This window comes from Danio aesculapii, chromosome 13 (genome assembly GCF_903798145.1).
Source record: "Danio aesculapii chromosome 13, fDanAes4.1, whole genome shotgun sequence".
Classification (NCBI taxonomy): Eukaryota; Metazoa; Chordata; class Actinopteri; order Cypriniformes; family Danionidae; genus Danio; species Danio aesculapii.
Window position 1 is genome coordinate 27,273,236 of NC_079447.1, and position 25,113 is coordinate 27,298,348.

At 33.7% G+C, this 25,113-nt stretch overlaps 1 protein-coding gene across 1 annotated transcript in view; it reads left to right on the forward strand.

Annotated features, from left to right (window-relative positions):
- Positions 1 to 4,179: 4,179 nt before the first annotated feature.
- Positions 4,180 to 25,113, forward strand: part of rel (v-rel avian reticuloendotheliosis viral oncogene homolog) — a 25,351-nt gene continuing 4,417 nt past the window's right edge. Inside the window, exons 1-7 of the mRNA XM_056471235.1 lie at positions 4,180 to 4,432; positions 5,102 to 5,137; positions 5,819 to 5,958; positions 6,682 to 6,830; positions 7,338 to 7,429; positions 21,768 to 21,908; positions 24,303 to 24,407. Coding sequence (XP_056327210.1) covers positions 4,426 to 4,432; positions 5,102 to 5,137; positions 5,819 to 5,958; positions 6,682 to 6,830; positions 7,338 to 7,429; positions 21,768 to 21,908; positions 24,303 to 24,407 — 670 coding nt within the window. The 5' untranslated portion in view covers positions 4,180 to 4,425. The remainder of the gene's footprint in view (positions 4,433 to 5,101; positions 5,138 to 5,818; positions 5,959 to 6,681; positions 6,831 to 7,337; positions 7,430 to 21,767; positions 21,909 to 24,302; positions 24,408 to 25,113) is intronic.

Sequence of the window (25,113 nt, forward strand, 5' to 3'; positions counted from 1 at the left end):
CAGGCTTCTGTCTATTTTTTGCATCTGTATATATTCTCAAAATATATATTGTATATATTCTCTAATATACTGTCTTTGCATGACAACAAAAATGTAGGAAGTTGACCTTGCTTTAAAAAATTGAGAAACTATTGCCTTTCGAAGTACTGTACTTCATTTTAAGTGAGCATAGTTTAAAATGGTTTGTATTTACAACTCCTTAATAAAGTTACCTTCAGTACCGTTGACTTAAAATAATTTGTGTTAACTTCTTATTAGTGTTCACATTTCTAGGAAAATATTTGGAAACCGATTGCCTTAAAATTATCAAGTAAGCTGAACTAAAACATTTAAGTGAAGACAAAAACCAACACTTTACTTGCGTTTATATCGAAGTTGATATTTAGAGACACCAGGTTAGTGTTTCGTAACATCTAATGGTGTGTCGTTAGCCCAACGCTCTACCCGCAAACTGGAGGACCAGGGCATACACACTTACACTATAGACAACTTGCCTTACCCAATTCACCTAGCGCATGTCTTTAGGACTGGGGGGGAAACTGGCACACCTGGAGTAAACCCACACCAACATGGAGAGAACATGCAAACTCCACACAAATGCCAACTGACCCAGCTGGGGCTCGAATCAGCGACCTTTTTGCTGTGAGGCAACAGCGCTACCCACTGTGCCGCCCTAAAAATCAATACCTACACTTCTAAAACATTTTATTGTATTATATAGCAGATATATACTGCAAAAACATAATTCATTATTACATTTAAACCTTGGTTGAAAATTACATGATATAAAGAATAATAATAAATAAATTATTTTTATATATTATTATATACATTTGGTTTATTATTGTTATCTAAATATTTTTATAATATAATGTATTATATAAACAATACAAAATGTATTAATATAATATATTCATACAGTTTGAACATCAGAGTTGAAAAAAAACACTCAGATTTATTATGCTTATGTCTGATTATGCTTAAGTTTTAATTCCTCCACCTGTTTCCTCTGTTCCCTCATCACCATTCTCTAGCATTGACATGCTTTTGACACATGACCGCTCAAAAGTGGTAAATGCATATTATTGTAAGTCAAGATTACTTGAATCTATTTAGTTTAACAACAGCATGTGCTAAAAAGATGGAATTGCTTATTTAAATATTGTAAGGTGAACAAACATATAAGTTAACTGCACTTAATTTTATTAGTGAGAACAGCTATTACATTTTACAGTGTACAAAAAAAGGTTTTACACCTGTTCCTAGTGCTGTTTAGTAACTGATTACAGGTAATGTGGATTGAATTTAAGGTATCTGGTTCCGAATGTTTTGTAAGTGCAATTCACGTCAGTCTATTTCTTTTAGATTTTACTTTGAAAATTGTCTTTAATTTATCACTGTGTAAATGAACATGAGTTAATGAACTGATAATGATTTGGGCTAGAAATACATAAAAAAAAAGTAAAGTAAAAGAAGTTACTGAATGCAAATTGCATCATGTAAATTGTAATCATTGATCTACCCAGCTCTGTTACCTATCGGATTGCAAGAAAAGGTATCACCGCGGTAGATGACGTCACCCCTGATGGGCGATCCCAGTGACGTATGTGTTACTAATGAAGTTGTAAATACTCTTGTTGCATTGATCACGGGGCTTTTATAGCATCCTAAACGCAAAGATACAATTAAGCAGACGTCTAAATGTCATTTATAATTAATTCGACAAACACCACACGTAATTTATTTTCCAAATAGTATTAATCTGTTGTTTTGAAATAAACTTCCTTGTTCGTGGGAGATTCCCACTTCGTGCAGGGGATTACCCTTTCAAGAGCTCAACTTTAGTAAATACAATCGGCGTAGATTTTTAAAAATAAGTATGAACAGCTGGTCATTGATGATGATGATGATGATGATGATTCCCACTGTTAACCTAAACGAATTAATGCTGCGTTTTTCGATAAAAGATGATTCTAGATTCTTGGAAAGGATAAAATAAAAAAAAATAAAATCTAGTCTACTATAAAATTGTAAGTTTGTTCTAAATACTTTTTTCTAAAGTGTAATCACAAAAAGAGATACCTGACTGAATGTGACCGAATGAGAGCAGTCTCTTTTTCAGCGTGTTCAGAATGAAGGGTGACTGGAGCTGTCGTCTTGTCAGTCTCACTTCGTGCAACGCTGAGTGAATGAATGTGAGCAAAAAAACGTAAGACAGAGTTTATATCAACCGTCGCTTTAAGTTCTTATTATAAGAGGATAATTCTATACTTAAATCAATATGCAGAAGACCAAAACGCGCGGATAAAACACCAGCAAGTGTCTGACTTGTTTGTGACTGCCTGAGGTGAAACTTGTTACATGAAATGAAAATGTTCTTGTTATTTCAAAATGTTTTTCTTTCCATTTCAGCGAAGAAAAGTAAACATTAATTATTACAAGTACCTGCTTTGACATTCTGTTATTATTACTTTGACACATTTTCTTTCTGCCTGATTTGAATTTGACGTCGTACTAGTCGCTTACCTTGTTTGATTGGTGGCTCGTAGGTAACAGGTGTGGCAAGCCGATTTAACCTGAAAGGGGTAGTTCAATGAAAAATGAAACTGCTGACTATTTAATCGCCGTTAGGTGGCTCCAATGCGTTTATGGGTTTGTTTTGTTCTGTTAAACACAAAAGAAGATATTTAGAATATCGGTATATCAGTAGGGGAGAGCGATCATTTTGTGTGCATGCTTTGAAAATAACACAAAGTTCTGAGCAGTTATTACCGTTTAAACCATTGTTTCAGATAGCGATGAACTGGCAAACTGCAAAGATCACTTAACAGGGATGAAAAAAGATGTGAGTTGGTTGATTCAAAATGTTCGCTTAAGTCAGAATAGTCATTAACAGTCTTTGCATGACAAGATATTTTAAATTCAAAAAAAGGTTCTACACTTGTTCCTGGTGCTGTTTAGTAACATATCACAGGGAATGTGGATTGAACTTAAGTAATTTGTTTCTGAATATTTTATAAGTACATTTCACATCTGTCTTTATTTCTTTTAAATTTTACTTTAAAATTGTCCTTAACTTATCACTGTGTAAAATGAGCACGAAGAGGAAATGTGAATTAAATTGCTTGCTACTGACTTGGGCTAGAAATTAAAACAGAGAACATGTATGAAATCAATATATTAGCTTCCAAAATATTAATGTCTGCACCTTTTGATGTTCAACTAATGTTTAAGAATTTGCGCTACACAGAAATTAGCACCAGGTATATTTCTTTTTTTTTTTTACAAGTACTAAAAACGATGGTCAACAGTTTTATATAATGTGCCTACATATTAATTTAGCTGATCTCAATCTGCAGATGATATTTTAAAAATAGTTTTAAAAAGTTAATGAACGTTTTTTTCTTTTTATTTGACATTTTTAGGTTAGTTTGAAATTAAACTTATTTAATCAGCCCATTTTTTTTCCTGGATTTTGTATCACTACTTTGCCTAAATGTAAACGCAGGACCTAGATTTTAAACATATATAAAAATAATTTTCTTTCTTCCACTAAGAGTCAAGAAAACACAATGTTATTTACAGTAGCTCTTCAAAATGCGCTTCTTTTTCAGCTTTCAAGAAGTTTGTACTTTGTTGCGACTTGATATATCTAGTTACCAATAACAGACACCTTTACCGATTTTAGTAATTTACCCCTGTTATTACTAGCACTTTTTCACTAGTTGCACTTGTTTTTCATTCTTTATAAGTAATTCCAGTGCAGTTTAATTTACAGGGTCCTTGTTATAAATGTATCTACTGTTGTAATAACTGTATATTATGCATATCAACATGAAAACCTCCCTAAGCAACTAAATCCCTAACCCGACCCTATACATAACGCTAATATTACTCAATACAATATCTATTTTTTTAAAAAGTGTAACAGACTATTCAAAACTGCTACTTCAATCATTTCTTACTGTTCACTTGGCAAGAATCAATTTCACACAAAAGGTATCTAATAAATAGAAATAAATTGGACTGAAACTGCTTGAGTAGGCATAATTAAGATATTTAAGTTAAAAATGCCTTTTGAAATAAGCAGCAATTTGAAAACAGTATTACAAAAATAAAACAAAGTAGTTCAGTTTGTGAGTAGTAGTCTAACATTTAATTATTTATCACTACTGGATTAATTTTAACAAGATTTTAGCAATGTAATAAATACGACCATCTAATGAACAGATATTCGCAAAACTCAAAACTAGCTGGGATATTAAGTTTGGTTTAAATGTAAAAACGGCTTGCCATATGGGGCGTGTCTCTGTTGACGTTGTATATAGAGGGGAATTCCCAGTACTAGTAGTCTGTAGAAGTGTTACTGAATATCTGTTCAGCACTTGGAGTTCGGACGTATAACAAACCTACGACACGGGTGTTATGGATGGTGAGTACCAGTATTTATTCAGTTAATCAATTTATCGAGTCTTCTTACCTTTTTTTTCTTGCTCTTTACTATGTTTGATTAAGTCATGCGACCAATTGATATCGAGAGTCGAATCAGAACACAGCGGAGCTTCTTAAGTTTAGACAGACAATTAAATCTTTAATATAGACTACCAATTTGTAATGTTGATATATAAAATCCGTCATTTAATATAAATGCTTTTATACATGTCGTCTGTGGTGTGGAGTTTGTAAACCTTCACAGTGTTCTCTGTCTTTAAAGTTTTTACACATCTTTTATAAATCAGATTCCATTGTTAAATCTATTTTTGTAGGTTCCATAAGCTATACTTTTGTGTAAATGTAAAATTACATACATCCCCTTCATAACAAATGCATTACGATTCATATTACCTTAAAACAAATGTGTAAATCGTCTAAACCGAATATAAACAGTGTATAAACCAAACAAATCAAATGAGTCCTCAATACACGAATACGTGAGGCACAAAGTAACACCAGGAAATAAAAATGAGGAACTTTGAAAAAGCTGTTCCTCTCTCTTATTCTCATCTGCATGTTTGGTGATTCTTCCACAATATACAATGCATTATACTATAGGTTACAATCTTCTTGATTGATTTAATCATTTTCTTTCTTTCTTATACAGTGCATTCCCTCTCAATGCACAGGGATCCCCATTTAAGTAAGTACATTTATATCAATCTTCATATTCAGTGTGAACCAGTAACATATGTACAATTAAGTTTAGGGTAGGTCATAAACTCTGCCTGATCACTCATTAAATATCTTCCAACGTCACCCAGTCGCCTTAGTAAAACCGATGTAATGCTCAAATTTCCTTACTCTACTTCCTCTTTTATTTGATAAAGATTTGACTTCCTGTAAGTGACAGATCTGTTGTGCAGGCAATAGTGAGTGACATCTGTGCACTACACACTTGATCAAACGCTGGATCTATTTCATGCGTCATTATCATAGATTTCAAATTTTTCCCTCAATATTCGACAGTGTTCATGTGTTATAAACAAACACTTCTATTGCATGACAAATGCAGCTGTGTGTGCAGGTGTTTGAAGAAAAGTTACGATGGTATGTAAAGGCACCTGGATGAGCTCGTAAACAGTGTGTGCTGCTGACAGGTGCAGAAAGCGGGAAATTATTTACCGGCAGGCTGCGTTGTTTGTGGTCAGGTTATGGTCAGGTTCTGTGAAAGATGCAAGAAGTGGCTTGCTGCAGGTGTTTGGTGCCCATGCATCTTCACTGTTGGCATTTTAATGATTAATAGGACTCATTTGAGAATTTTGAATGCATTTAATATGTTTAAATGAACTGATGGAATAATTTGACCTGCTTTTTTGTGCAGTGGGAGAGCCATGTGTTCAGATCTTCGAGCAGCCTAAACAGAGAGGCATGCGTTTCAGATACAAATGCGAAGGTCGTTCTGCGGGCAGCATACCAGGAGAAAGAAGCTCTGACAATAACAGAACCTACCCAAGCATTCAGGTATTTACAAATAGATAAAAAATCTATTATAGGCCTTTGGATAAAGAGAAAAAAAACTGTGTTTACTTGGTAAATGTTTTGGCACTTCAGTCATGGACGAATGTATAAAAATGATTGAGGAATGTTAAATGATGCACTTGCGTTGTTAGAGGTCAGAAATGACCACAATGGAAATGAATGGGAAACCAATTTCATCTAGTGAGAATATTTAATACATTTATACTTCAGATTTGAAACAGTTTGTTTGGTTTAAAATGTAATTTTCATGAAAAAAGATAACAATAAACAGATTTTTTTTTTACTTCACCAATAATCTGCCAAATCTCTTACAAGTTTCTTTAAAAAAAGAGAAAAAAAAATAAAGTTTGTGCTTCAAAGCTCAAAGATTTATACAGTTTTAGTTGTAAATCTTGTTCAGGTCTATTCTTAAAAAGAGGATAACAGGTCATATAGCTAGTGCACACACTATGGATAATCTAAAGTGTTATAAAGCATAATTTAGTATCATAAACATTAAAGAAAACAAAAAAGTCACTGAAATAAAACAGAAGCACTATGGAAGGATTGCGGAAGATGTTGTACTGTTAATGATTATTGAAGAACACTTCCCAAATTACGTTATTATATGTAATGCAAAGTGATACTTGACATTTCTAGCTATTTCTGAATGAACATAATTTTTGCTGCCTTACTCTTAGAAATACATCTCTTTTCCCTCTTTAGATTCTGAATGTCACTGGCAAAGGAAAAGTACGTGTTACTTTGGTGACCAAAAGCGAACCTTACAAACCCCATCCCCATGACCTGGTGGGAAAAGACTGCAAGGATGGATATTACGAGGCAGAGTTTGGACCTGAGCGAAGGGCCATTGCGTAAGTTCATTCTTTTAAAATCTGAACACTGTCACTCACAAGAATAAAAAACCTTCAGACCAAAAATATATTATCTTCATATTTTGCTGTAATCCTGTTTGGTCCTGTTACCATTTTCCTCTTAATGAAATGATATGTCGCTGTTCCCCACATCAAAGTCATTCCTGTGTGCTTTCCATTCTACTCAGCCCACACACGACCACATTTCTCTTCCGAAGGGCTGTCCATTCTTCTTCTTTTTTTTTTTTTTATGTTAAAGAAGCATGTTGTTTTAGAATAGGGAGCCATGCAGGGGATTCCCCGGTATGCAAAATGAGAGCCTAAGAGCTCCGGCTTGCCCTTGATTTGTCAGTATGGTTAGTTCTAAACTCACTCTTACTGTTAGTTTTAGTCTTCGGGATCAGTCATTCAAGTCGGACAGTATAAAATACTAAACAAAGCTGGAGGTGCAGAATCAGAATGCACAGGTTAACGGATTCTTTTACTTGTTTCTTTTTCTTTAAACAGTTTTCAGAATCTGGGCATCCAGTGTGTGCGGAGAAGAGAAGTGAAGGATGCTATCATGCAGAGGGTCACACGAGGAATCAACCCCTTCAATGGTGAGATTTAACACTACTTTTTCCTCTCCTAGCCCAAACAGAATCTGCACGGAAATGTGATAAACACGGAATTGATCTGATTTAGAGGGAAATTATTGGAAACCTATTATTTATGCTTTAAATAAATGCAAATGATTTTATCTGAAGTTCCTTATGAATAAGGAAACTTATTTTTTCCAAAGGTACTTTTTTGTACATAAAAGGGTCCATAAATGCTCTACAAAAGTAAATATTAGTACTGAAAATGTTGACAAGGTAAAATAATATCTTTTGCAGTAGGGCTGAGCGATTTGGGGAAAATATCTAAATCTAAACATCTAAAATAAATAATATAATTTTTTTTGACAGATATTGCGATTTGATTTACGATTCAATTTACACTTCAAGCTGATTTTAATTTAATTCAAGCTTCAGCTCAGTAATCTGTAAGTCGTGGCAACAATTCTGCGATAACTCCTAAAAATTACCTGTTATTACCTATATTACAAATGCTGTTTTTCTTTGATTTTTAATTCATCTATTAATGCCTCTGAAGCAGCAGATGCCATAATCCCACTTGTCAGCGCTTTCCTGTCTGTTTCCTTTTTTTATTTTTTGCGGGGTAGTTTACTTGCGCAATTCTTATTAGACAGAACGAAAGTGCGCTCACTCAATTGGCTAGTTATAAAGCCCCGATCAGATCTCATGATTTTAGCACAATTTCCTTGACGTAGGGTGTCGTAAATTACAAATGTACATCATGACACAAGATTTAATCGTTTCTTCTGGTGTAACATGGCATATTTCACGACAACCGATACCATGTCTGCGATGCCTCACGACATCTTCGTAGAAAGTCTAGCATGTTTAATTTTCTGAAGCATAGCGGACTGGTTTGAAGAACTTCACCTCAGATGTTATTCATTTTTCTTGTTTACATATAACCACATATATTTTATACTGCAGCCTCTTGCGAATAACTAATTGCAACGTTTCAAATTGCGATTACGATTCGATTTCAATTAATCGAACAACCCTACTTTGCAGGTACTAATATGAACTTTTAAGTTACCATTAAGGATCCTTTAGGAACAAAACGTGGCCATTTGAAAAGGTTCCACCCAAGTGACAGCTTTTGTACCTATATTTCAGAAATAAAACACGACAAAGTCATTTTATATACATTTAATGTTTAAATTATGTTTAATTGATAAATAATGTTTAATTAATTATGTGAATGACAAAATGATGAAATGTCAAACTTGCTCCATCGTCATTCAGCATTATAGATACTGTATATTTATGTTCAAATGAAGCCTATGTATTTTATTCTATACAATTAACTTGCTGACAAATGCGTGAATTCTAGCATTTTGAAGGATAGTGGCACAGTGTAAATAGGTCTCAAACTGGATTCCTGGAGGGCCGCAGCTCTGCACAGTTTTGCTCCAACCCTAATCAAACACAGCTGATCCAACTAATCAAGGTGTTCAAGACTACTAGAGACTTTTAAGCAGGTGCAAGTTGGAGGTGGTTGGAGCTAAACTATGCAGAGCTGTGGCCTTCCAGGATTTAAGTTGAGACAATTGGTGTGAATGTTTAAAATGACAGTTAATTTATGTTTTGGGAGCTGCATTATAAAACTGCAAAGGATATACATTTTAGGTGCGATTTACAAACAGACTTTTGATATGGTTACTTCTGGTGTGCACACTACTCCAGCATCGTAAAGCCGCAAAAATTGGGTGTTTTAAAACGTGATCACGTATCATGCATTATAGTATGTACAATGTGGATTGATATCGTTTTTCTGGAATGCAATAAAAATGCCTGGATGAGGAGCGTTTTCATTTCAAAATGATGTTTGAAAATGAAAATGCACTAGTGTAAATGCATCCAAAATATGTCACCAAATAACTCTTATTCTAAATATGTCTGATAAGAGTTTTTGGTTTTTACAGTTGCAATCAGAATCATTAGCCCCCCTTTAAATTTTTTCTTTTTTAAATATTTCCTAAATAATGTTTAACAGAGCAAGGAAATTTTCACAGTATGTCTGATAATATTTTATCTTCAGGAGAAAATCGTATTTGATTTATTTCGGCTAGAATAAAAGCAGTTTTAAATTTTTTTTAAAGACCATTTTAATGCCAAAATTATTAGCCCCTTTAAGCTATTCTTTTTCGATAGTCTACAGAACAAACCATCGTTATACAATAACTTGCCTAATTACCCTAACTTGCCTAGTTAGTCTAATTAACCTAGTTAAGCCTTTAAATGTCACTTTAAGCTGTATAGCAGTGTCTTGTAAAATTTTATTTACTGTCATCATGGCTAAGATAAAGTAAATCAGTTATTAGAAATGAGTTATTAAAACTATTATGTTTAGAAATGTTGAAAAAATCTTCTCTCTGTTAAACAGAAATTGGGGAAAAAATAAACAGCGGGGCTAATAATTCAGGAGATTTAATAATTCGGATTGCAACTGTAAACTATTGTTACAATATATAACATTTTAGTCAGTGACTTCTGTAAATCATGAAAAAAAATGTGTTCATTTCTGTAACATTTATTCAAAAATTATTGTTTTGCAACAACAAAGTTCCAAAAATGCAAATTTGTTCAATTAAAAAGGCTGATACAAGGCGTGTAAACGCTTTAAAGCGTGTAACGACGAAGAGCACATGGCTCTTCATCAGACAGTGTTCATCACAATAAATTGCTACTTTTTATAAACTTCCGGATCACATTATCTCACATATTATCTGACAACAAGAAAAATAGAAAAAATACACATTTATTAATTATACAACTTAGATATTCAAAACGAAAGTACAGAAACAAACCCTATTAGTACATCACAAAATAAAGAAAACATAACAGAATATAACAACAGTTTTGATGTTGCCGCCTTTTTAAATTTAACATAACACGACTTGTTCTATTGCATGAAAAATACAGTGCAATCATTGTATTTATGCTGAATTTTAGCACCGAAAACATCTGCAGATTCTCTTTGGGCTTTTTTTGTCACTCTCTCTCTCGCTTATCATTATTTGTCACCTACTTGCTTTCACTTTTACTCTTGTTATCAGACATTTCTCATATTGATGATGGCAACGAACATCGCGATGTTCAAATCACAAATGCTTTCACATTTCTCTCTTTTCTGCCATCAATACTAAATGCCACAAGGCATCATCTGACATTGCAGTTAGAGCAAAGAAAAAAAAGAATCACTTCTCTTTATTTAGTGAAGATGTTGCACAACTGACTGCAGTATTGAGTGGCTTATGATCAGGGGGAATTCATTTAGAGAGGCAGGAATGTCAAGAGGAACTGTAAACTATACGTTTTTGTGAAATGGTTAACTTTGGCTTATTCTACCACATATGCAAACAGACAAATACTTCAGGAATTCCATGCAAACTATTGTGTGGGAGGAAAATTACAGGGTGAACGCTTTGCTGGGTAATTTTCCCTTGGTGCCACCTGCGACGTTTTTATGATATTTAGTCTATAACGGTGTGATTAATTTAGACAGTATTTGTGCTTTGTCACTGCTTGTAAAGCTACACAAAATTACAGCAAACATGCACTGTTTTTGTTTGTCAGTGTTTATTTAAAGTCAGGTGAAAATATATGAAACTCTTGTAATCACTGAAACATTTTTTGAATCAGCAGCGTAACCACTAAAGAGAATCACTAGAAATGGAAAATTTCACACTCCATTGTGCGACAATTAAAAATAACAATAAAGTTTAAAATTTTATATTTAAAATTGAACGTTTAAAGTTTATAGTTATGGTTTTACTTATAATTCAGCAATGGTCAAGATGGTTAATCAGTGTGAAATTAAGATGAGTAGCGAAACGGTAATCTATCATTGTACTAAAATATTGCAATAAACATTATTTGTCAACATGAGATGAACATAAAACTGATAAAAAGATCCATTAAACTAAAAGAATGTATTGTGAAGTGATGCTTACAAGGGAGTTGCGGATCCAAATGCAGGTTTATTAAGAAGAGTCAGGCAAGCAACAGTCAACACAGGGGCAAACAGATGTATGTAGGCAAATCCAGAGTTGTAGTCAAATACACAGGCAATAGACAGTAAAAGCAGGCAGCAGGCAACGTAAACAACCAAACAAGGCGAGGGTCAAAAACATGGCAAAACAAGGCAAGGAAATTGCATCGTAATGTTCACAAAACTGTTTAACAAGACTCAGCAACAATGTGTATGTGCTGTCTTTATAGTCCATGTAATCAGTTCATGAGTGGTTTCAGCTGTGAGTGTTTGCAATCAGACAGGATCTAGGCCAGGTGTGTGAGTCGTGTATGACTGCATCTTGTAGTTCTTTTGCTGGCAGATTTGTAGTTCTCCAGCGATCTGCACAGGCTGGGTCGCTGGTGATCGTAATAAAGGAACCATAGTAATGTCAACAAACTAACAAAAACAGTTAAGTGTCATGCAGCGAATTCTAATTCGGTATTCACCGAATATATTAAGGATATGTACTGTTAAACAGGTTTACTCTAGCTTTTTTACAGCTTTTACCATCAAAATCATGGTCATTTTTTTGTTAATTAACCAACAGCAAGTCATAAAATACTTGACGTCTTTACTCAAATTTCAAGAGTTCACACTTAGATATTGCTTGATAATAAAAGCAGGTTTGACATGCTGTGCCAGGAGAGAACCCTGAGCTCGGAAATAATTGAGCCCAGGGCTCCCACCTGGCCAATGTGCACGTAAGGGGGTACGCGGTCAGATAGTTCTTGAGAGCTCCCCCTAATAAAGATTAAAGCTGCGTTCACACTGCAATTTTCTCCCCATAGACTTCCATTCATACGTATGCGAATGCGTCAGACCGGAAACTTAAGCTTGTGCGACAAGTTTTGCAGTTCAAAATGTAAAACTTTGACCAATCGCTCGCTTTTTTAATGTCTAATCATTTTGTTTAATCCCGCCCCTTTTCACAGCGCCATACGACAGAATTTGTCATGCAAAAACTCTAGTGTGTCCGCAGCATAAAGGGGAGTTAGGGTGGATGGGGGGATTGTTCAATAAATTAAGATACGGGAGTAATGCTAGACGGGCTATTTATAGTGAGTTTGGAATAATCCGACTGGCTTACTGATAATTACAGATGAGAAACCAGCTGCGATCAATCATATCACATGCTCCTCTCGAAATTAGTTTGTGAAAATTCACTTCAGAGTTTCATATAATTTCTTTGCGATTCATGTTATGTAACGAGACAAACGTTTGCCATTTCAACTGATTAAACATAAATAAATAAATAAATAAATAAAGCTAATAAATAAGAGTGTGTGCATATATTATAGCAAAAATTATTCTATTTGTGGAAGTTTATGTCAAAAAGAGCGGCAATATCTGCACCATTTCTTGTGCTGTTTTGCGGAAAAATACACATAATATACATACAGATATTAACAGCTAAATTCTATATTTACCCAATTTGAGCATCTTAATGATTTATTTTTCTTATTATTCTGAATTACATGGGTCATTAAAGGTCTGATTTATCAAGAAAAATGTAAGAAAAAGGCAATTTAAGAAAAAATATGTGAACACATCTCAAGTAAATTAATTTGAGAAGAGATGTCAAGCATTTTATCGCTGTTGGTTAATTAACCCAAAAAATGGTCAAGATTTTAACTGTAAAAAAACTGTTAAAAAAATCAAAGATTTCTATGTTTCCTTAATATAAATGGTGAATAACTGTTAAATTACTTTATCAGAATTCGCCGCAAGACAATTTACGTCGAAGTAACTAAGTTTAGCAGATCTGTGAATGTTTACGGCCTAGATTTAATGTTGTATGTGTAAATTAATTCAGCGAGCGTAGGAGTTGACATTGAATCATTATGTAGTGTAATAATACTGTCTAGCCAATCTCCATTTGAGAAGTTTTGAAAATGTTCCAACAGGTCGTCACAGACTATGGTTAACGAACAGTGGGAAAGTCAGTTTGTGAACTGATCTGCGTTTTTGCTTCCTCGTGTTTGTTGTACTGCTCTCACTTCTGCTCTGATGAAGGAACGAACATCTCTATCTTTGGCTTCATAATACTGACAGGCCCCTGAAATAGGTAATTAGTCATGGAGGCAGTGGTAGTGAGATTAGTATTGATATTACTTTTAAATTTGACTATTGATGCATTAAAGGGATGGCCTCGTTTTCTCTGACGTTATCCCACAATGATTTCACAATGACGCATAAATATAAGTACAAATCATGCTGTCATTTGTTGACTAAAATGTTAATGATTTTTTTTTTTTTGAGGTGCTCATTTTGTTAGTGTAGCTTCATAGTCATAACAGTAAATTTGATCAATGATGTAATTGTTTCGTTTTCGATTTGATATTTTGACTAAATATTTTCACTTTGAAGTATGTTGACTGCTTTTGTCTTTCTAATATGACTCCAATAATAAAACAAGTTATTTTTCAAATGCTTTCATTAGGATTTAATTAAAATGTTTCATTTAAAATATAATTTATTAAATATAATAAAAAAATCCTGTAGTAATTACACTTTGTATGTTAAATTATATTATATAAAATACAATTTAATAAAAAAATAGTAAACACTATTTAATATTTATATTATATTACAAGTATTTAAAATAATATTATTGTTATTTGTATGAATATAATATAAAATAATAGAAATTTTATTATTTATATAATTTATATATAATAAAATGTTTTAATGTAGCAAAAAACTTTATATGTTAAATAAATTGTGTAATTAAAATACAAATCAATAAAAAAAATAATAAACATTTATTATTTATAGTACATTACAAATAATATTTATTATCTTTTGTATCAATATATAATGTGATATAAGGTCTATTACTTTCATTAGAATTTAATTAAAAGGTTTGGTTTAAAATATAATAAAAAAAAATCTTGTACTAATTGCACTTTATATGTCATAAATTATAATTATACCAAATACAAATTAATTTTTAAAATAATAAACAATATTTATTATTTATATTATATCACTAATATTTGTATATATTTGTATACATTATTTGTATATATGATATAATATATAATAAAATATAAATGTAATAAAATAGAAAAACTTAAATATAATTTAATTATAATGTATCTATAATAAAATGTTTTATGCAGCAAGAAACTTTGTTAAATTATGTAATTAAAATACAAATTAATGAAAAAATAATAAACATTTATTATTTATAGTATATTACAAATATTGATTATCTTTTGTATCAATATATAATATAATATAAGGTATATTTTTAAAATATGATCTGTATGTGCATTCCATGTCAAATCTTTTTTATTTTGTTGCATAATTTTAAGCATTTCAAGTTGAAATCTCATCGAAATGTAAATTTCATTATATTTCTTCTCTTAACCATAATTTTCTTATTTGCTTATTGCAGTATCTGACCTGAAGTTCAAAGTTAGCAATATCTTCATAGTACTGTTGATTAAATATGAAGTCATTGGTGTCACATTATAAATGTCAATGTCTAAAGTAAACCCTTATGTGTGCTATCTGTGAGATGGCAGATATGAGGATTTGCCGTGATGGTTTCGAGTGGGTGTTTAGCTCAGTGTGAGATTCACGGATGATGGGTTCAAGGTGGCGACACGATGGTGTTGTGCCCACAGAATGGAGAATCTTCTCCTCTCTCTCTCTCTCTCTCTCTCTCTCTCTCTCTCTCTCTCTCTCTCTCTCTCTCTCTCTCCTCTCTCTCTCTCTCTCTCTCTCTCTCTCTCTCTCTCTCTCTCTCTCTCTCTCTCTCTCTCTCTCTCTCTCTCTCTCTCTCTCTCTCTCTCTCTCTCTCTCTCTGTGGCTGTGGCTGCTCTCTGACTCCACTAAAAGCAGAACACACACACACACATAGACGAATAAGCATGAGCTGCTGGATGAGCTCCACCTCTCGCTATCTCACGCACCCACTCATCTCCACCCACCTCTTCTCACTCTGTTCCTGCTTGAACATCAGTCTGCTATGCTCCTCACCTCATCTTCTTTCACCCTCCTGGGCTTCTGGCCTGCACATACTGGGATGATATCACTTTTCCACATTGATACCCATCTCTCTTTCTTTCTACTATAAAAGAAGTAGAAGAGAATATCATGTTTTACTAACTTTCTTATTGGCCCAAGTTAAAATGCCAATTTGGTTATCAAGTAAAGTGAAGTTAAATGATAAGGGTTCGGCTGATGCTTTCTAATACTAAAATGACTAATTAAATCTCGCATTAATATAGAGTATGGGTTTTAGAAAATGGTAAATGACTTGAAGTTGACACTGAATATGTTTACATGGACACCAATAATTCAATTTTAATACGATTAAGACAATACTCTGAGTTACAATTTACCATGGAAACAGTGATTTTTGTTTTATCAACTTAATACGATTTCTGTTTTGTTCGATTATGACCTTAATCAGATTAAGACACGTGGACTTTGCTGATTTTAGTTGCAGTATTGAAGTGCAGTACAGACATGCAAACACCTTAATCAAACTATTACCGTCGTGTAGGAATTTTGCTGCATTTTGCGACAGAATAGTCTACACCAGGGCTATTCAATTACAAATTCAGTTGGGCCAGATTGTCAAACCAAGAAGGTTAGCTGGGCCAGTCATTTAAGCGGCAAAGCAGCTCGTAATGACAAATTTAAAAACTAATTTATTGAAAAACATAAGGTTTATTCGTTGTTTCTCTTTTAACTTTGGTCAGTTTGCAGAGCAAAAGGTGCATACAAAAAGAGCTGAATTAAAAGAATCTGAGGGCGTACTCGCACTATGTACAGTTGCCTTGAACCGGGCCGAAGGACTCTTGTCCCCCCTCCCGTCTCCCCCGACGGCCCACACTCACATTGCATTCGAGCACGCTAACGTCATCGATGATGCACTGTTCAGTAAGAAGAGCTCTCGCTCAGCACAGTGGAGATTTCTTTAAATCATTATATCGTTTTAGTCGTTTGAGATGCAGTGACATGCAGTCAAATATTTTGCCGAACAGATCAGCCACTTTTGACACTCATAAACAATCATAAAGTCATCGTGCTGCAGGAATTAGGAGGTTTGCTAAAGGTGCAGCTGTGGTGCAGTGAGAGGTTTGTGTCATTAATAATCTACGACAGTTTGCGTTCATTAAACAGTAAGAATGATTAATAAATTCCTATGAAACCATCCCTTAAAAGTCACGTCTCGTCTTCAGCCCGAAACTGAAGCCTAAGTGAACTATGCTCAGGCACACCTCTTCCAATCGGGCACGCTCTGCATTGTTTGCGTTTTGCAGGCTACATAATTTCCATAGGAATGCGCGTTTTTGGCGGGACCATAGACATAATACTTATCAATATATAAATATTCATATATATATATATATATATATATATATATATATATATATATATATATATATATATATATATATAAAGTTATATATATATATATATATATAAAGTTATATTAAATAATTTATGAATAATATATATAAATTTCTATGGGCGGAACCAATGGCTGGGCCACTTGCAGGTTGATTCTGGGCCGCCACTTGAATAGCCCTGGTCTACACACACAGCTGTTAAACACTATTCTCTGCACCTACCGAGTCAGTGAAGGACCACAGAGACCTGCATCGTGAAATGTGAATGCATTAAAACAACACCCTTCCAGCAGTTCATACTCGCATCAATTGTTTGTCACGGGGGGCATGCATCAAATGTTCCTGAATAAAAGTGAAAGTGCCTAAAATGCAGTGAAAGATAACCAATTAAAAATGAAACACCTGAAATTACAATTTTTTTTTAAATGTATATTTAATTAAAGTCTCTCTCTCTCTTCCTCATTCTCTCTCTCTACAAATGTATTGGTCAAGCTTTTGTAATATTTATATTAATAATATATATGAAAACAAAGGAGTTAGTTGCAGTGATAAAATAATAATAAATATAATACTACAATAATAAAAAACAATATATTTAACAATCATCATTTCAGGATTCATTTAGAACAATCTATAACAGAAGTGTCCAAACTCCTGAAGGGGTGGTGTCCTGCATATTTTAGTTCCAACCCCAATTAAACACACCTGAACCAGCTAATCAAGCTCTTTCTGGGTATAGAAAATCTTCCAGGCAGGTGTGTTGAAGGAAGTTGGTAATCTATTGGTAAACTAAACTAGTTGCTAAACTATGCAGGACACCGGCCATCCAGGAGTGAGTTTGGACACCCCTGATCTAGAATCTCTCTCTTAATTCAATTCAATTGAAAACAGCTTTATTGGCATGACTTGTCAAGCGTTGCAGATTACATAAACAATGAACGGAATCGTAAACTGATTGAATAACATATATACCAACAGAAAAACAAAACACACAACTCGATTTTTGATAAATAGATCTATCTTTCTCTTAGATTTGGTCGCAATTTCTTTATTGGCATGACTGTAAAAATAGAATATTGGCAACTATTGGAATTGAGATGTGAAGAAATATACTAATATGTAAAGAAATATACTAATGTGGAGAAATATACTAATAAGCATGTTTGCAAATTCAAATTTGCCCCAAATAATTGAGATATTTTCCAGATTTGTATAAAGACTGATTATAAATGTCAGAATCAGAATCAGAATCAGAAAGAGCTTTATTGCCAGGTATGTTCACACATACGAGGAATTTGTTTTCGTGACAGAGCTTCTACAGTGCAACAGAATTACAGAGACAGGACAAAAAACAGATAATAAAAATGTTTAGTTTTTAGTATCAAGTAAAACTCATTCTCTTGTGTTATGTGTTTGTGATGTGGAAAAGGGATGCTGTAACATTTAGGTGAGACAGATGTAATGTGTGCGACAAATCAAGGATGAGGCAAGAATCGATTCTGAATTTGAGCTTTTTACTCAATGGTTTAAACAAAAGATGTAACAATAATAATGGGAAAAAATAAACATTTACAATATTTTCTTTAAACTATAACAATGAGTATAAGCCAAATCAAATAAATTAACCAAACAAACAATCCTCAAGTCTGAAGTCCAAACTAGGTGACAAAAATTAATAATGAAAGTGAAACCAATATCTTTAGTGCACACGACACCTGATCTAAACTAAACTCCAAAACTCAAAATTACACATGGTGCAAAACATGCAAGCTAAACTAAAACAAACCTAACAAGAATAGCATAAGGCTCAGTTTAGAATCACACAACAACCATTAAAGCATTTACTTAAATCCAATGACAACAGGTAAACTCGAATTACCACAGTAAAACTGAGATGGTAAATCACCAAATAGCCCAAGCATGCCAATACACAAAAGCGTGGAGCACAAAGGTACGGCGAGGCAGAGAGCACACCACACACTGATCAGTCAGAGCTTTAAATCCTCGCGGCTTGTCCAGGGATTGGTGGAACTGACACCAATAAGAAACCTAAGAGTGGAGTGAGAAGCGGAGAGAGCAGAAAATAAATACACAAAACTAACATGGAACATAACATTTTGTTTTAAATCATTCCAAAAAACATAGTGACAGACGTACTGCAGTTTAAAGTTACAGCTATTATTTTCAATAGTGGAGGTGTTTAATATATCCATAACGTCAGATGAGCATTTTCCAGATGAACAGATCAACCTTTTTTGAGTTGTGCAGTTCAATAGGGTCTCTTGTTATGTCTGCTACAAAATAAAAAAAGACGATGGTATCATATATGGATATTTTTAATACATCATATCACGGTTATAAATTAGAGTGTGTTGGCAGCACTAGTCAGCGTGGTGGTGTCTCTTATCGTCAGAGTGTTTGGGTGTTTGTTTCCACCTGCCGTGTTCGTCATTGCTGTGGGCAGAACTCAGTGGGTGGAGAAATATTTTTGTAGGTTGTAGGTGTCAGTGGCTTTTCTGGTTGCAACAATACGTGCAGACGGCTTTTCTATGCTCACTTCATCTGAACATGCTAATAAATATGGAGGCCTGCCCCTTAAAATATGATGATGTCATAGCATTTTACACTGTAAAGAAATGTTTATTATACATGTGGATACTGACAAAATTGATTCAAATATGATTCCTAGCATTTACTATACTATAATTTTTTTAAGTTAAGTTGTTGTAAACAATTAATTGGGGTTAAATTTAAACAAACAAATTAAGTTGAACATTACAAAATTTTATTTGTTTGTTTATATTCAACACATAAATTGTTTTCAATTTTGCATGCAGACATTTTTTCAGTGTACAATAGGGGCACAAAAGTATAAAAATGAATAAACTTTTATGAATAAACTTGTATAAAAATGTATTTGTTTATTTAGTTAAATTATAGTGTGGTATTTATTGGACAGCACGATACACACACAAAAAATATGTAGATTAACTAAATTTCCGTATTTTATGATTTGATATATTATTATTATTATTATGTATGCTGTTTAATTTCATTGTGGAGCCTTAATCTTTCCATTTTGAACAATCGTTGATGTTAAAGAAGTGACTTTTATTGGCATTTTTCATAGTTTGATGTTATATATTGTCTGGTTTGGTGTTGTAAATTATGATACAAAAACCTGGTAATAAACTGCCAGTGCATTTTACAGACTTATTTCTCTATATATTATTTATTATACAATATATTGTTTCAAAGCACTAAAACTTTAGTAATAGTCGCTTTAATGAAATGCACAGTTGAATTTCCATCATCAGCAGTCGACAGAGCTGAGATCAACACCCCATAATACAATTCACAACCTTAAATAAACAGGAAAAAAGAACTGTAAATCATGAAATATGAAATCCTTTTAATATACTCATATTTTACAGTGTATCTATACACAAATAGAATCACAAGCGGACACATTGTGTTTTATCCCATAGTATACAGTCGATGACATACTGTCGTCACAATACATACAATACTATACAATGATTTATTATATAAGTATATATATATATATATATATATATATATATATATATATAATTATATATGTATTTTACATGAATATATCACTTTAAAATACAGCACTTTACTACTGTTATTTTAGCGTAGAACATGTTCTTTAATAATATTTTGTTATGTAATTATCAGACTATAATTAGGGCTGCACAATATTGGAAAAATCTAGCATTACGATATTTTTTTATTTTGCCATATTTATTGCGATATAAACACAACTTCACCATATGACTTGAATATATCTATTTTGAAAGAAGTTATAATGTCATCTAAATAAAATATAATAATAAAATCATCGTAAATAATAAAGTCTAATAAACAATCTATAACATTTTGGGCTCCCACGACACATTTTCGATGTGGTCTGCTATTTGCAGTGCACTTTCGTGTTTGCATGTGTTGCGAGTATTTTAATGCTTAACAATCTATTGATATAATCAAGAAAAAGGTACAATTGAAAAAGTGTTTTATTGTTTCCCGAGTCTAACAGTGTTCAAGTACAGTAAATGAATAATAAAAATAACATTCATTCATTCATTTTCTTTTCGGCTTAGTCCCTTTAATAATCTGGGGTCGCCACAGCGGAATGAACCGCCAACTTATCCAGCATTTGTTTTATTGTATGCAGCGCATGCCCTTCCAGCTGCAACCCATCACTGGGAAAAACACACACACCTATTCACACACACACATACACTACGAACATTTTAGCCTACCCAATTCACCTGTACCACATGTCTTTGGACTGTGGTGGAAACCGGCGCACCCGGAGGAAATCCACGCGAACGCAGGGAGAATGTGCAAACTCCACACAGAAACACCAACCAACCCAGCCGAGGCTCAAACCAGCGACTTTCTTACTGTGAGGCGACAGCACTACCTACTGCGCCACTGCGTCGCCCTAAAAAATAACAATAATTCAATAAAATTAATCGTTGTTAAAGTTACAAATGATCCCGTTTATTATGCCCCAATGCTTTTAAGGTCATTATACAATCACACTTTTTGTGTGTGTCTATCTTTTTGTTTCCCTTATCCAAAGACACCATCATTTAGTTTGATTCTGGATTTAATTCTAGATCTATTGCATTTTACATTGTGTCAGTGACTATGTTGCGTATGCGTTATCTACATGAAATTGAAGTCATTTTATGAACAAAAGTTGTTCAAGCATGTCAGCTATTTTTGAACAAACTCAATTAGTTTTCATTCTTGTATCTGTTTCGTGTTCTTCTCCCTCTTCCTCTTTCCTCTTCATTCAGCTTGTTCACATGACTGGCTCTCTGTGTTTTGACACACAGGTGACATCCGAAATTCCTTTTGTATCTAATAGGGTTTTGTGTGTTTTATGTGTGCGTGTCCACAGTTCCCCGTGAGCAGCTGCTACAGACTGAAGAGTATGATCTGAACGTGGTGCGTCTGTGCTTCCAGATTTACCTTCAGGATGAGAGCGGGATGTACAACACCATGCTGCCTCCCATCGTTTCCAACCCCATCTATGACAACAGTGAGTCGGCACACACTATTAAAGACCCCCTCAAATCAAAATCACATTTTTCTGGGTGTTCGTATGATTATGTTTGTCTTAAGGTTATCTTTAAGCTAATGCGCTCCAAAACAATGACACAATTTGCATATAGAAGATATTAGCATCCAAAACTTGCAGCTTCTCACTTCTGCCAATAAGAATCGTTGATTTTTATTACTTTAGCGCTTCTGACCAATCAAATGCTCTGAAATACCCCTCCCCCAACAAGACATGCTCCGTTACTATTTACAAATTTGTGCCTATAATCTGAAAAAGGAGAAATGCTTTTTGATATATTTTAAATCTACATTTAAAGGTGTGTATTTGCTGGTTTTTGCAAAGCTTTAGTATTTTGTAATACAGTATTTTTACTCTACTGCAATATTGATGTTCATTTTATAACAATTTTTAGTAAAGTTCAGCTTTTTTTCAGTGGGAATATGCATGTATAGTTGAAGACAAAATTATTAGCTAAATTAAATAAATGATGTTTAACAGAGAGAAGTTGGGGGCGCTACTGAGCAGGCAATGGAGTAAGGTAAAAGTTGGGTGAGCTCTGCAAAAAACGTAATATAACTCATAAATCAAAGGCACTTTCATCGAAAATATGAGATGCTGCATCTGTCTAAGACTTTATTACTTCACATAAAACAGCTGGATTCCTTATAAATCCATATGGCGGGCAAATTACGTAAATATAAGTACACGGGGAAAACCGCTGCTAATCAAGAGGATGCTAATATACCTAGCATGATGTCCGAGCCAGCCGAACACACTGACATTTTGGAGATTAAAGCTGAGCTAATTTCATCTATCAAAACGGAAATAACAGAGAGAAGTTTTTTCTTCAACTCCTAGGAACTTTAGGAACTTTTTTTTTCATAACTAGCAAGATACTAGTGTGACAGAGGCCAGCTAGCGAAATGCTATGCAGGTAAATCTCACTCCTCTGACCTCAAAGGATGCTCTATGCTTTAGCCTCCTTGTTAGAGCAACTGACTCCCATACAAAGAATCGCCGGTTCGATGCTAGCTCAGACCGGGTTGGGTGCAGTAGGACTGGTGTGTGGTACACGTGGTGGCTCGTCCGGGATAAGAGTGAGGTTTAGGGGGTGAGTGTAACAGAGGCCAGCTAGCGAAGTGCTATGCGGGTAAACCTAACTCGTCTGACCTCAAAAGGTGCTCTAGGCCATGGTCTTTAGCCTCCCCGTTAGAGCAACCGACTCCCATACAAAGAATCGCCGGTTTGATCCCAGCTCAGTAGGACCAGTGCAGTAGGACCGGTGGGTTAGATGAGTATTTAACTTTAAGTGCAATTAGAAAGCTTAATTAGGTTAACTAGGAAGGTTAAGTAGCCACATCAGAAGCCAATTGTTTCCAAACTAAAAGAAACAGTATTTAATCCAGAAGAAAATCACTTGGAGAATAATTGAAAAATGACTGTATTTACAATATTAATAACCAATTCAACTGTATTTATGCATAAAGTTCTATAATTTACTATGGGAGAAAAATGACAACAAATTACTCTCCATATTTTAAAGACATATAAAAAGAGAAGTATTATAAAGGAATATCATTACATTAAAGTATCTATATAATGTATCTTATTCATGTATGTCTTACAGTGTTTTTGCATTGCGTTTAATTTGCTTATTTGTCCAAAAAATACATTGTTTGTTGTAATATAATCATTATAATTTTATCAACTTTAACGCTAAGTAACATTTTACTACATGCTAAGTTTTCTGTGCCATTTTATAGGCATAAAAATCATACAGATCCCAAATCCCAACGCAATCATACAGAATGTCACTACTAGCATAGCAGAGAGCAAGAAGATCTTTTGTGGCAATGCAATGCTTATGTGAGAGAGCTGACAGTGACCACATCCCAAACTACAGGAAGTGAATATGGTCCATTTCAACACTTCCTCGCGTGACGGTGGTGTTCAGCACAACAGCAGTGCATTCACAGAGTGTTTGTGCGGTTTTGCGACGCTAAATATGTTTAAAAAAAAAACTTGGGTCATAAAATCTTGCATCCACACATAAAGGCTGATTCGCATGTTTTCCTTATGACAATGCAATAAAAACATGAGCTTGAAAACATGCAGATGCTCCAAATTTTAAACTGATAATCTCCTTTAACTGAGAAAAGAGGAAGTAATAAACATCTCCACCCTCACTGTCTAAATCATGACAGGTTTGACTGCTTTTTCAGTGTAAGGACACAATGTTTGCAAGCGTGCCTGCAGATATTCTGATAAAGTCAAAGAATGTGAGCGATTATTTCCTCAGGCGCATTTTCTCTGTGTTTCAAGTTGCTTAAGACTTTCTAATCTTCAATCTGACTGGCTTGTGTCGTTTTTCAGGGGCCCCGAACACAGCCGAGCTGCGGATCTGCCGGGTGAACAAGAATAGCGGCAGTGTGAAGGGAGGCGATGAGATTTTCCTGCTCTGCGATAAAGTGCAGAAAGGTACGTTTTTAAGTCTTTGGAGTAATTTGAGGCGCTTGGAGACATTTCAGTCATTTTGGTATTACTTGTTTGAGAACAACCTTATTTGTACATTCTGTACAACGTCACACTAACACCACAAACGCGAACACTCAGAATACACTACAAAATCTGAATGGCTACAAAAATATAAATAAGCCACTTGACTTTTTTTGTGGTTCACAAAGTCTAGATCTGACACAGAACAGGGTGTGGAATGTATTTTTGTGATATTTTGCACATGATATTCCATGCAAAAGTGCTAATTACACCCTTAATAAAAGACAATGACTGAAAATTATTTTCAATTTGATTAATTATTTAAGAATTCAATCTCATATGTTCATTTTTCATATTCATAATTTTATTTTTTTATATTTATTTTGTTATTATTATTTTTTTATATAAATTTTTATGATATTCCATCCAAAATTGCTTATTGCACTCTTAATAAAAGAGAATGAATGAAAATTATTTTCTATTTAATTAATTATTTAATAATTCGATCTCAAATTTTTATTTTTCATACTTATCACTTATTTATTGTTTTTTTTTATTATTGTTTTATATATTTGTATATATTTTACATGATATTCCATCCAAAATTGCTTATTGCACCCTTAATAAAAGACAATAAATGAAAAATAATTTTCAATTTGATTAATAATTCAATCTCATATATTCATTT